The sequence below is a fragment of the Crocodylus porosus genome, unplaced genomic scaffold (assembly GCF_001723895.1).
Source record: "Crocodylus porosus isolate Cpor-Errol unplaced genomic scaffold, CroPor_comp1, whole genome shotgun sequence".
Classification (NCBI taxonomy): Eukaryota; Metazoa; Chordata; order Crocodylia; family Crocodylidae; genus Crocodylus; species Crocodylus porosus.
Genome location: NW_017728949.1, coordinates 20,431,673 through 20,445,837, shown reverse-complemented (window position 1 = coordinate 20,445,837; position 14,165 = coordinate 20,431,673). Strand labels below are relative to the sequence as shown.

Genomic DNA, 14,165 nt, shown 5'->3' with positions numbered 1-14,165 from the left:
TTGTGAGCAAGAACTCACTTCATCAGATGATTTAGTGAGTTCTTGTTCACAAAAGCTTATACATGTCTGATTCATTAGTGTATAAGGTGCATCTCTAACCTGCTTTTTGTGATAAAATACTATGCCTATGTTTAGTGGGCTCGATCCTCATTGGTTGTAACTCAGTTTAGCTCTAATGAAGTCACTGATGTCATGTCTTCCATGTGAACTAAGGATTTGAACCTAATGTGTATACATATACATGAAGTACACATATCAAGATAGTTTATATGAAATCATATATATACATACATCTAGTAACATTTAACCAAAAAGGCAAGTTTAGACCATGGAAATGGAAACTGCCTAATCCATCTATTAAAAATCAATGTGAGTTACATGTACATGGGGAGAATTTAATTGACCTAAAGTTTACTTGTTTCCTTTTGCATACATTAGGACTGAGGTCACAGTAGTATTAGGTGTGACATACACTTAGCTCCTCAGCTGGTATAAAGGAGCATAGGCCCTTGAACACAACACAAATATACTGGTTTATAGCTGCTGGCCATGCCTTTTCATTTAGCCAGGAACACCCACCCTAATATTCAAGGAGCTGATTGTGATTGTTGTTAATATTGTTTGCTTCAGAAAATGTCCCTTAAAGAATTCCAAGCTGTTACTAAATTAAATGACATAATTCCTGCGAGAAATTCCAGAGTGTTCAAATATCATGTAGTCTGGAGTTTTCCATCCACTGGGCAAGATGCACCTCAGAAACATCCCAGAATGCTAGGAAATTTGAAATGATGGCTGGCGTGGGGCCCCCCACATATCTCAGACCTAGGTTTTAGGTACATGAGGGGTTTGAGATGGCAGTGTTAAAGTGAATGACAAATAACTTCCAGAGAGAAACAGTCAGCATGCGATCAGAACTGGGGTAAACTGGAGGTTCAGGAGATTAGACAGCGGACAGGAGAGAATTTATCCAAAACCAAATGAATCCTTTAGTCCCATTTAACTATGGGTAAATATTAGGATCAGCTACTGTTTTTCCTTTTATTGTGTTTTTCTTCCTATTAACACCTTAGGGGTAGAAGTGTTATCACAGAAAACAATTATTAGTGAAAGTATTTCACTAAAGTAGGGAGTATTTAAAAAATCAATGTCTGTTTTAGTAAGAGTAGTATTCTGGAAACCTGCATGACACAGGTGCTTTACATTGGAGCTTGGCATGTAGGAGTCTGTTGCCAATCAATTGAGTTCTTTATTGTACTATAAAACCTATATTAAACTTATATGACCTTTCATTTTGCTGTATTTTGCTGTGGTATTTCACTTAAGGTATGATAGGAATAGGGAAGGTGTGGTCATTGGAGGACCTGGCTTTTATTTATACTTCTTCATTTCATTTCCTTTGTGATTTGGGCAAGTAATTTAGGTCAAAACACTCTAATATGGATGCCTAAGAGTACGGGTTTAAATCTATAATTACATGTTTAAATAAGTGGCCTGCTTTTAGAGATTCTGAGCAGATCCCAATAATAACTTGGCAAGTCCAAAAATCTGCTTATTTGGGTATGTTAATATAGATCTAAGCACCTAATTCTGAGCGGCCAGGTTTGCATTGTGACTTCATTTTTTGTTCCCTCAGTTTCTTCCTCTCTTAGCTAGGTCTAATTCTTATCCAGCAACATAGACTGTAAATAAATATCTCATATGATGCAGTTTTGGCTGTCCCAGATTTTGACCCACATCAAAACAGGAGCAGCACAGCCATTTACACAGACAGCCCTTCCAAGCTGCATTGCAGCTCCTCTGCCAGTATGTGGCCAGCATGAATACACAGCCTAAAAGTCTTGTCCCTATCATCTGCAATTAAGTTAGGGTGAAGTTGCACATTACACATAGACTATACTAAGGGCACTTAAAATATAAGCATCTAAAGATTAAGCTTGTTAACTTGTGCTTAGTTTCCTCTGAGCATCTCAAAGTTATGCCACTTCAGGCAAGGGTTAACACTGGGCCATGCTACCTAGCTCATGTTAGGTAGCTTCAGTCTGCTCCACAGAAATAAAATGAGCAATTTGCATTTCACCAGCATCCCAGGATGCACTGCTCCCCTTCCTCCACCTGTCCAGAGCAGGAATAGAGCACAGGTGTCCTGGCTTCTAACCATGCCCTTGCTCACCAGACCTCTAGTGGAAGGTCAGAGCTGTACAGGGAAGAAATGGTATTAACCATTAATGCATGACTGCCCACAGTACATTACAAATTTAACAGCCCTTAACATTCCACAGATTTCATATGGTTTAAGTGTAATGTATAACTTCATCCTTAGAGATGCACATGAGATAATGAACTTGTCCTGGAACAGAAGGCTGTCTCCTGGTAAAAATGCAATATTTGGTGACAGCGCTAGAATGATTATGAGTAAGGCTGTGTGAAGCTTCAGTTGCTGATTTGATTCAGCGGAGATTTGGCCTAATTCAGCGACCAAATTCTGAATCAAATCAAAGACCCTTTAATCTCTGAATTGAATTGGAACACTCTGAATCAGTTTGGAAAGATTCAGAAAGATTTGATGGTTCAGACATAGGCACAGTTTTAAGTGTTTTACTTAAATTGCTGTTTAAAAGATTTTGCAGAAACTGTGAAATCTGGAATTGTTTATGAAATCAAGAAAAAACTTAATAAAAATAAAATGCTGACTCTTCACTGGGAGCCAACAGTCCTCACTGCTGCTGTGGCCCAGCTTCACAGACACCTGGGAGTGGAAGGCACCGGCTGGTGGGATGATATGAAGGGCAATAGAAAAAATAACGGCTGCCGCCTCTTCATTCCTCTCCCCCAGGGCCTCTCTGCCAATCAGTGCCGAGAGGCAGGGCCACCTGAGTACATCTGTGAAATGTCCATGGAATTTGGTCATGATTAACTTGCAAAAATTGGTACATCTAACCATGATTTAAGTAGACCCCTATCCATAGGTCTCAGTCTTGATGAAAAGTACTTTTCATCACATCAGCTTTGGCATGCTAAAAAAATGATGATACTTCACATTTTAAAAAAAATTACATATAATTACTCTTCATTCTATCGTTAGCTTAGTGTCATTTGCAGTTATAAACTTAGTGCCAAAATCTCCTGCTGTTCTAATTTAAATTCTTGCTTAAATCAATGCTATGACCAGAGATGTAGCTTATTGGCTCATTCATTTTCTAAGTACTTTTTATTGTTATCAGCAAAACTAGAAGGAAGTTCTCTTTAGAGGTACAGAAAATCTTGATGGAAATAAAAATTGGCAAAACTAGATCATTACTTGCATAATTTGTATATGCTTACTAGAGCAACTGCAAAATATCCCATGGCATTTATGGGGTGATTCCATGTTGTGAATTGTACAGCATAATTCAATATTGCTGCTGTGTTATTCATAGCAACATAATAAGTAACGGGCTTCATCTCTGCTAATTGAGGAAAATGGTAAAGCAGGAAGCATTTTGAGAACAGGAGAAGGCCATCTGGCCTTATGATATACACCTTTTTTGTTTCATTTCAATTCTATTTTCCCTATTCTTTTTTTCTAAACCTGTGAATCCCTCTTTCTCCACATGTACATACACTTAGGTTCATTTTTCAGATATTTATATTCTTTACCTTAAATCCCTTCCCTTGTAGTTTATTATATGTCTTAATTAAAAGTGTTGTAAATAAGTGTAAATTCACGTTGGCCACCAGGCAGCTTTGCTCTCCTTGTACTTCAAATAAGGATATAAGTCATTATCTCTGCCTTGAGTGAAGATGTAGTCATTTCATTTAAAGAAGCTAATGGTGACATATTGCTTGGTCTTATACCAAGAATATTATGAGATGCTGCTTAATTGCATATCAAGCTATATAGATTCACTCCACTGCTTCCCATATTGATGGAAGTGTCCTGTATCTTTTTGGAGAAACTGAAAGGAAAAATATGTCTCTATACATATTGGTCACTAGATACAGTGTGTTTCTATGTGGTTTGGCAAGCGTGCATGCTCTAAAACTGAGCCTTATTTTATTGTGCTTTTCCTGTGGAGTAAGGTCTGATGGGTGTTGAATTCTGTTAGTGCGTGTGCTCTATTTATTGCTGTGTATAAACCTATGGTGCTTTGACTCCCAGAGTTATATTACAGAACATGAAAAAAGATAACATCAAGGACTTCCACTCACAGCGTGTACTGCTGAGTCAGGGTGGCCTCATACTCCATTTTTATACATTTGTAAGCCCTTGGTGAAGAGACCTGCCAGAAGGGCCTACAGAAATACATTATTGTTGTGATGCAGCATTTCCACTTGTCCTAAGAAAGTCCATTCTTAATCTATCTGCTACATCTCCTCTCCTTGTTTGTTACCTAAAATTAATTCTTTTGCATTGATATGACTAGAACAGGGGTATAAAATAATTTGGCTCCTGCAGACCAGGTGAGTGGTGTGGAGCCAGTCCATGGGCCAAAGGACTGGTACAGGGCTGGTTCCAGAAGCTATATCAGGCCTATGGACTCCCTCTCTACACACGGCAACTTCTCCAGGAGCCACACTGTGTATGGTGTCTGCCCTGGACTGGTCAGAGCAGGGCTGTGTGCAGCATGGGTCCCAGGCCAGCAGAGGCAGTTGCTGTGTGTGGAGTACGGGTCAACTCCAGACCTAAGGGTAGCATCATGTTCTGGAGGATGGTCCATATCTTTGACACTTCTGGACTAGAGAGTTTTTGTAGGGTGTATAGTTCTTACCCCTTGAAGACACCGTCATGATAAAGCATTTCTATTATACTGGGTTTCTGCTTTCTAATAGGATTTCTCACATGCTGGCATTTGCTTACAAACTTCCTTGCATAAAAGGCATACATTATTTTTCATTGGTAGACTTGCAGCAGAGCACACAGTATTGCTTATTTAGTCTACCTGGACATTACTCAGGTGGTTCTATAATTTTGCACTTTGTTTTATGTTAATCTTGTACCATTTTGCATTTTATATTTGAGGGAGGGAAGTATGACCCAGGTGCTAATAGTGAGGAGCTTTTACCTTTTAATTCCTGGAAGAAAGACAGCACTGGGAAGGCACTTCTAGTCCCTGATGCTTAGTTTGGAAGCTGTGAAGTTCATCTGGAAGGGTTAGGAATTTCAGCAGACCAGGTAATGCTGTAGGAGAGAGATTAGTAATTGTATTCCTTGTCATTATACCAGAATGTGTTGTTCCCTTCCCCTCCTGGCCCTGAAGCAGTGCGCAAAATTTGTAACGTCTGCTATTTTGGTAAAAATCAGGAAATGCATAGCTTTTTGTTTGCAAGCTGTAACCATTTTCCCTTGCATATGCTCAGGTTTGGATGCCAGTCCCCCGGCCAGTACTCATGAACTCACCATTCCCAATGATGTGAGTATAGCACTTTTGAATGCTCTCTGTGCCTTGATTTATAAATATAAAATTATATAATTTATATATTATATATTATAATTATATATAAAAATAAAATTATAAAAATGAGAAATAAATCACTTGAATAGCATTAGAACAAACAATTCGTTCTCTAAATCCAGCCATATCACTTGAAGAAGGTTGCTTCTTCATGCAGAATGATTTCTGGGCAGATTAAAACAAAGGCATTTAAGAGTGTGTCGGTATGACTGCCCTTTTTATATCTTTGCTAGTGTAAAATCTCATTCAGATTTTTTCTTTAAAGTGAATTTAGTGCTCATGAAATCTGCCTGGTTGATTGCTCTAGAGAATGAAGCCTTTAATAATCCACAACAGGTACAGCTGGAGAAGCACTGCAGACACTTCATATTGTTTCACCAATGTGCCTTAACTGTAACTACCTCTGGGAGGAGAGGACAGCTGCCCTGTCAGGCTTTTTGCTGTGCATCAATAGGACTGATGTAATTTACTGAAGATAAAGTTGAAAGGGGATTAATCACAAATTAATGCTAATCTTATAAGGAAAGGGAGACCCTAATATTTACTTTAAAGAATTGGCAGATGTGTAGAAGGAGAGGAATGAAACTAGTGATAATTTTCAGCAGTAGGATACATGTAAAATCCTTTCTGTGAATTTTGCATGATGATTTTTAAATAAATGCTCACGACCTTGTTTGTGTTCCATCAGCATTTGAGCTGTTGAGTGTTACAGATACAAGCATTGGTGTGCAGTGAATTTCAAACTCACATGCTCAGATATTCACAGAAGCGAAATATTAAGGGTGAGATTCTCAGCTTAATTTCCGACATATGGTGCACACAGAGGAGTCTGGGATAAATAGTTGGATAGCATGGGGTAGGTTTAGCTGGCCATATATTACTTGCTCCCCAACTCTAATCAAAGGCAGGGAGGCAAAAGGCAGAAGGTATGATACTCCATTGATCCTGGATGGGCACAATGATTCCTATGGGACTGTTGCAGACAGTAGTTGTTGGGGCCCATTTTAATCCCATTCTCCTCCCCACATGAGAACAGGAGGAGCAGAGAAATAATATAAGATTATCTGTTCTGTCCCTTTCCACCAGCACTCTCCTTAGGTGGGACAAAGCTAAACTCACCCAATTCAGTATTTGTATCAAGTGTTCACCTAGTTAAGGAACAGAAATGCACCCTGTGCAGGTGAAAATTGCAGTTGCAGCTCAGCATCATGAAAGTTTCCCAGTTCAAATTTGGTTTGCATAACTTTCAACACTGCTGTATTTTCCTCTGAAACTCCCTGTGTGTAACATGGGGCTTGAGCTCTTTTAAGTCCAATGAAACGCATTTTCATATCCCTCTTTCCTATTGGTGTAGAATACAGACTTTGCCTCTTGTTCATAAAGGAATAAATACAGGTGAGACAGGAGATCACTTTACAGCATCAGGGGAGGGTTGTCCCTCCTACTGCAGAGTGGTGTGAGGTCTCAGGGTTTGAGAGGGTAAGCTGTGAGTTTCATAGTCATTAGGGACTGGAAGAGACCTTACAGATCATCAGGTCCAGCTCCTCTTCACTTGGGCAAGAAAAACTACTGGGATCAGATGACCCCAGCAAGATGGGCGTCAAGATTGTCAAAGTGGGTGACTGTACCACCTCTGAGGGGAGCCTGTTCCAAAATTATTCTCTTTTCCAGTGGCCCAAACCTTGGGGTGGTGTGTATGCATGTGTTTATGTGTTATGGCTGCTTTATCTGAGCCCTCTTGATTGTGTAACAACTGTAGTATAAAGAAATCCTATTTTATAGGGGAGTGGAGGAGCTGAGGGACCCATTCAAAGTCTTAAACACACTTTAAAAGTACCTTTTTCATAAGGTCATTGTAAAACACCCCTCCTGTTGGGAAGGAATAGTATTATAAGGCAATGCTTTTATGTAACCACCTGGAGAATTCCACTCGCTTAGAACAAGTGAGGGAGAACCTTCAAGCATGATGATGCTATGATCAGCTTCTAGAAAAATAATCCTTTCATTTAATACACAAAGCTGCAGAGAACCTTGAAGTCTTTTATGCCTTAGAAAGCTATTATGATGATCTCTCCAGGGCTAGGGACAGACGTTACACAAAACCGGTTTAAATGATCAGAAACTGATTTAGACCTGTAATAGAACAGATGCTCAGTGCACATAAACCAGTTTGAAAATGGCTGAAACTGGTTTGAGATAAACGTGGTTGAATGTAGTATCAGACTTAATGGATTTGGGTCAAACCAGACCCCTTGGTGGTTTAAGTTAAACCTGACTCCCAGCATGCTCTCTGGGTGGGGTGGGGCTCTCTGCTGCACAGCAGGGCTGACCCCTCCCCTCTGCTTCCTGGTTGCAGCTCTGGTAAGACTGAGGGCTGCTCCCCACCCTTCACCTCGCCACTCCCAGCTAAGTAGGAATTCCACCCTCCCCTCTGCCTTGATGAGAGGTCCGTGCTGTGTCAACAGGTAGGATCAAGAGGTAGCTGGTAATGTCCCTCTGTTGCTTTCTTAATGGGGTAATAAACACTGAGCTAGGGATGATAAACACTGTTATCAATTCCCTGCTGATCTAATCAGAGCATTCTGCCCAGGCCTGGCCACGCCCCACCTCAGCTTAGCTCTATGGAAGTAAAGGAGGGCTGCTCTAGCATCCCCTGACTTCTAGCCTGAGCCACTACAGGCATGTGCCAGCATGTCTGGGATGTCTGCTCAGTTACTAAGTGATTTAGCCTAGCCAGGTTAGACTAACCTGCAAAGATTGAATCAATTCAGGCTCAGGCTTTTTGAATGTCTGTCCCTAGCCCAGTGGAGTAGGGTGGGAGCACTGCTATCACAATTAGTCACTGGACACTTTTCAAATTTGCTTTTGTTACTAGGGTTAAGTAAATCCTCTTTGGAGATGGCTAGGAGCTTTCCTGTTTCTGATTGCTTTTGGCTCCGTGAGTCGAGTTATCTTGGGATTTGAAACATACATTTACACATGGTTTCTGTAAAGATCAGGCCATATTTTGCAGCAGGATCCATTTCAAATAAGTAGCAGTTCTCTGTAAAGGTGATGCCAAAATGATTGTCATGTGTCCCTTTAAAGAACTCAGGATTGCAGTCACTAGAAGTCAAAAACTTATTATACAAGGTTTATCAGATGTTTTCCGCACCCAGTAGTTTGAAATATCTTCTTTTTTTTTAACTTTATACCTCTCAGTGGCCAGAATAATTTTGGCCAGTAAGTTTTACCTCAGACAAAAGAGGCTGCTTTGAAGCCCTTTCAAATTTCCTCTTTTATCTTTGCCTGGAGATGACAAGCTGGCTTGAACATCTCTATCTTAAGGTGAGTAATGTAACATTTTTTTAGCAAATGTGGATCAGGTTTTCCTTGTGTTACAGGGTAAAGCAACACCAGAAATCAAGGGATGAACGCCCTTGTTTTTAGAAATTCTGCTTGACTAATTGTCATCCCCATTCCCATTTTTAAAATGATTTAGTATACTTGTTGTTGTTCCTTGTTTAATTATGTTTGATGGGTGAGAAGAAGCAAGAGAGTATAATGGAAGGCAGTATTTTTTTGGAGGAGGACTAATTTCAGAAAAGCTCCACTTACGACATTTTAAAAGTATGTATTTTCTAATCAGGAGACTTCCATCTCAGTTTGCCTTTTTACAGGTTCAAAGCACAGAAAATCATCAGCTGTGCCAGAACAAACAGGGACTAGGAGCAATAAACAAACATTCCTCTCACCCCTGAAATTATTGCAAGACCTGACTGGAAAGAAAGACAGAAACATAGAATCCTATAATCATTAAAACAGGGCTAGAAAAGACTTCAAGAGATTGTGTAGTCCAACTACATGCTCAAAACAGAATCAGCCCTGACTGAACATCCTATGCAAAAGTTTGTTTAACCTACACTTAAAAACATCAATGACAGACGTTCCATGACCTCCGTAGGTTATCTGTTCCTATGTCTAATCACCTTCATAATTGGGATTTTTTTTCTAATATCCAATCTCCCTGCGGAATTTAAGCCTATTAGTTCTTGTCTTGACCCCTTTCGAAACAGAGAGCAATTAATCACCATACTCTACTCTACTCTCAGTGTTTTCTGAGTTTGAAAATTGTCTCTAAATCTCCCATCAGTCTTATCTTCTGTAGGGTATATAATCACAATACTTCCAACCATTCTTCATACATCACATTTTCTCATTCTATATTTTTTTTTGTTCTTTTCTGAATCCTTTCTAATTTGTCCATGTCTTTTTTTTTTCCCTGGAACCCCTCAGATCTTTTTCTGCAGTACTGCTGCCTCCAGCTAGTCAATCCTCATTTAGTATTTTTGTATTTGATTGTTCCTTTCTGTGTGTAGCACTTTGTGCTTTTCTTTATTTAATTTTATCTTATTTGTTTCAGAGACTTCTCCCAGTTAATCAAGGGCATTTTGAATCTTATCCTTGTCCTCTAAGATACCTGCAATCCTATTTAGCTTTGTTATTTGTATATTTACTACATCTAGACTCAGTTACCTAATCTATCTCACTAATGAAATTACGGAACAATACTGACCTAGGACAAACACCTGGGGAACCCAGCTTGATAGTTATCCCCAATTTGGTGTTTCCTGGCCAGTTGATAATGGCTTAATTATAAAAACATGCTATGCTTTGCAGCAACAAGTATAGAGGACTCTTTTCCTATGGTCTTCAAATTTGCACATTCTTCAGTTAAAATACCATGAAACTAGGTCTGTGGGTTGGGGTTTTTTATTCCTGTAGCTATCATACATGAGGCTGAACTAGTATTTCATTTGATATAAGAAGCAAGCTCCAGTGTTCATGGCAAACTGATTTCAGGAAAAGAACATCTTTAAAATATCCCACTGGGATACCAGAAACTTCCCCTGCTCCACAGCACATGTCATTCTAGTTTTGGTTTCATCATCAATAACTCAGCAGTAGGGCAGTAGCCCCAGGAAGTGAAAGCCATTCATAGACTTATGCTTGGTTCTGTTGAACAAAACTATTCCTGTAAGAATAGATAGTAATACTAGTCCAATTAAAGTGGGAAGCATGGGAACAAAGGCTTACCTCAGAGGAAGCCCCACAACATCCCTCTGAGGTATGTCTTGGTTCCTGTGCTTCCCACTTTGATTGGACTGCTATTACTTTCTATACTTATATGAATTGTTTAGTTTCCATATATCCTGTGGTTGGGTTAGAGCATATATTTTAGACACACACATCCAGCCTTGATTTAAAGACTTCAAATAATGGGGAATTCACCGTATTCTCTGAAAAGCTGAAAATAATTGCCTTATTTGTAGTCTGGGTTTGTCTATCTTCAGCTTCAGCACTTGCTGTATTTTTCTCTGTTAGTAGCTTAAATGGCCCATTGCTATCAGAAATGTTCTCCCCATGTGGATTCTTTTATACTGTATCATGATCTAAATCTCCTCTTACTCTTGGCTGACCTAAACAGAGAGACCTGTAGCCTCAGTCTAAGGCAGGTTTTCTAAACCTGATATCAGTCTTTGTTCCCCTTTTCTGAGCCCTTTCTACTTAACCAACATCCATTTTGAATTGCAGATGCAAGAACTGGACACTCAGTGTCCAGTAATGGTCTTGCCAATGCCATACCCAAAGGTAATAACATGTTTCTGCTGCTATTCCATATTGTTCTGCTTGTACTCAAGGCTTGCAGTAACCATCTTGGCCACCATACCACACTGGGTGCTCATGTTCAGTTGGCTGTCCAGCAGGACCTCTAAGTCCTTTTCAGGATCTCTGCTGTCTAGGATATAGTTCCTCAACCTGTTAAATACACAAGACATTGCGTAAAGTGATGTTATGAGTCTGTATATGGCTGGGTTTTTTCCCTTTTTTTAACAATACTTAATCAACAGCCAATTTCCAGATGAAGGGGAATTGGCAGAGTAACATATGTCACATTCTTATATTAAATGTAATTACAACAATCAGCAAATAATTTTAATAATTCTTAATGTGTGTTCAGTATTAAAACAAGTATATTAAACATTCAGGTAAGAAGTTTCATAGATTTCATAGATTTCATAGACGTTAGGGCTGGAAGGGACCTCGGGAGATCATCGAATCCAGCCCCCTGCCCAAAGGGCAGGAAGTCAGCTGGGGTCATAGGATCCCAGCAAGATAAGCATCCAGTTTACTCTTGAAGGTGTTCAATGTAGGTGCTTGAACCACCTCCACTGGCAGACTGTTCCAGACCTTGGGGGCTCCAACAGTAAAGAAATTCTTCCTTATGTCCAGCCTGAAACGGTCTTGCAGGAGTTTGTGACCGTTCGACCTCGTCATCCCTTGGGGCGCTCTGGTGATATAGATGTTGACAAAAAGAATACAGCAGCTGCCATTTCAGTTCATTAAAATGAAGAATTGCAAGGTGAATTGCTTGAAAATGAACTTAAATTTGTCTTCAGAATAGAATGCGCACACCCAGATGGGATTTACACACGTATGCATCCAACAGCTTGGTTGCTAATTGATTTATACGTACAAGTCCTATTGGCCCATCAAGAGAATAAAGCTTGCACACAAAAATGACAGACAGCAAATTGATAAGACCTCTGAGGCCCATTTGGAAACTGGGCCCTAAAATTGTTCTGAAGTCAAATCTTATTTTCTTTTCTTTAATGTACATGTATTTTTAAATAAAAACAATCTCAGTTTTACAACTTTGCTTGTTAACTGCTTTCACCCTGATTCAGCCAAGGGTATTAGCTTAAACAAAACTTTGTGTCTGCTTACATTTGGTTAAAATCAAATGAGCACAGCTACTCTAAACTAGCTGAGGCACTTGTCCCATATTTCTTGAGAAACATTTTGGAGAATGTAAGGTGTCTCAGCCTTATGGTCTGGTTTTGCCTTTCAAGTAGGTATGGGGAGAAGGAATTTGTGCATGGGACAGGGTGGGATTAAACAAGAAAATGCATGCCTTCACCTCTTGATGGGACATTTGGGCCAAGGAATCCTCTTTATGAGGTGAAAATGACTCCAATGGTAAGTGACATACCTGTTTTCTTCTAATTAATTATTTAACTCTGCTAAGCATCTTCAGTTTGCCTGGGTATGGTGAGAAACTGAGTGAATAAAACCCTGGAATCTAAATCAAGTCCAGCTTCAGGTTCTAAACAGAATATGATGGAAGGCCTCTGTAATTTTGACCAAGATCCATTTTGCAATGGCAGCACTACACTGTAGATAATTTAAGCATGTGAGAAAGTATTTGTATAATTATGGCTGATGGTATTTTAAACAGCAGCATGTATACCACCTACTACCCTGGTAAACAGGTGGTAGAAAACCTATCCATACAATAACAGCAGACATTCTCCTCCTAGACTACCAGTCTAACCTCAGCTACAAAATTCCTGGAAAAGAAGATATTTTCAGCAATTACTTTTTTTTCTAAAGGACAAGGTCATAGTGAGAAATGAATCAAGAATTTGGGTGGACATGTGAACTACATCTCAAGTCTTTAAAACCTCCACAGGTGGAGAGGCAGTGGAACTTCCATCCTTGCAGGTTTTTAAGGCCTGGCTTGACAGAGCCCTGGCTGGGATGATCTAGTTGGGGCTGGTCCTGCTTTGAGAAGGGGGGTGGTGGTGTTGAACTAGATGACCTCATGAGGTCCCTTCCAACCCAATTTTTTTGATTCTATGATATCTTGCACTATCAGATACAGATTCTTGTCGACTATATTTGCATTTTTCTTCAAACAATGCTGTTTCCAAGTTATGGCATCTAAACTTTGTATCATAGTATATCTACCTGTGTATCAATAACTTGGTGACTGGCCTGGCAACTGTATACTGGGCTGGATTCTATAGACAGGGTTTATTTTGACTTGCTGAGACTGAGGTAAAGAAAATACTGTGATACAGGCAAATATCACCTCCCTTGCTGACCTCCCTTTCTGCATGTGCAGTGCACCATTTTAGGGCACCTGTACATGTGCCAGATGTCTGCTCCAGTACATGCTAATTAGCACACGTCGGAGCAGACTTGATTAATTGAGTCTTTTCGAATGTGCTAATTAGCACACTCCAGCAGCCTCTGTGTCACCTGTATTCAGAGTCACCATGCTTCAAAATGGTGGCAGCAGTGCTTTAACTAAAGTTTGTTTGACAAGTTTTAGGCAAAGCACCCCCATCGCAATTTTGAAATGCAGGATGATGAATACATGTGACACTGTGGGCACTTTAATTACAGTAGCTCTTGGAGTCACTATAATTAAAGCGTTCCCCCTTCCACCCCCGAGAACATTTAGAGATGCCCTTAGAGCCTGGAGTTAATTTTGCTGTTAACGAGCGTTTCCATGTTTATATGCAGAAATTAAATGGATAAAATACTATACCAGAACATCAGCTAAGAATAGTTACTAGGCCCTGTGACTGCAAGGAGAACATTCTGATTATGATTCTGTGTGATGCTGAATTGCCGAGTCATCAGGTAGCTTAAGATGATTACTCTAAGACATGTCAAATAGACCTTTTTGCCTCAGTGAAGTGTTGACTCTGAAGCCTAGAATCGGTTAAATGCCAGCTTTAATTTTTTCAGTGTAGACTATTTTCAGGCACGCATCCTTTGAGTGCCAGTCCATATTTCTATTCTGCTATATGCAACTGCATATGTACCTCAAGCACTCAAGCTTGGAGACATTTTTGTGTTAGCAGTACCCAGAAAGCTTCCATTCACTCTTCCTCTCCAGGC

General features: G+C 39.8%; 1 protein-coding gene across 33 annotated transcripts in view; it reads left to right on the top strand.

Annotated features, from left to right (window-relative positions):
- The window catches only part of PCBP3 (poly(rC) binding protein 3), a 138,748-nt gene that overhangs the window by 90,569 nt on the left and 34,014 nt on the right, over positions 1-14,165 (top strand). For 29 of the 33 annotated variants that reach the window (XM_019554432.1, XM_019554424.1, XM_019554437.1 and 26 more), the window contains one exon: positions 5,338-5,390. The exons of the other annotated variants lie outside the window; for them this stretch is intronic. In XM_019554432.1, coding sequence (XP_019409977.1) covers positions 5,338-5,390 — 53 coding nt within the window. The remainder of the gene's footprint in view (positions 1-5,337; positions 5,391-14,165) is intronic. 33 annotated transcript variants of the gene reach the window in all.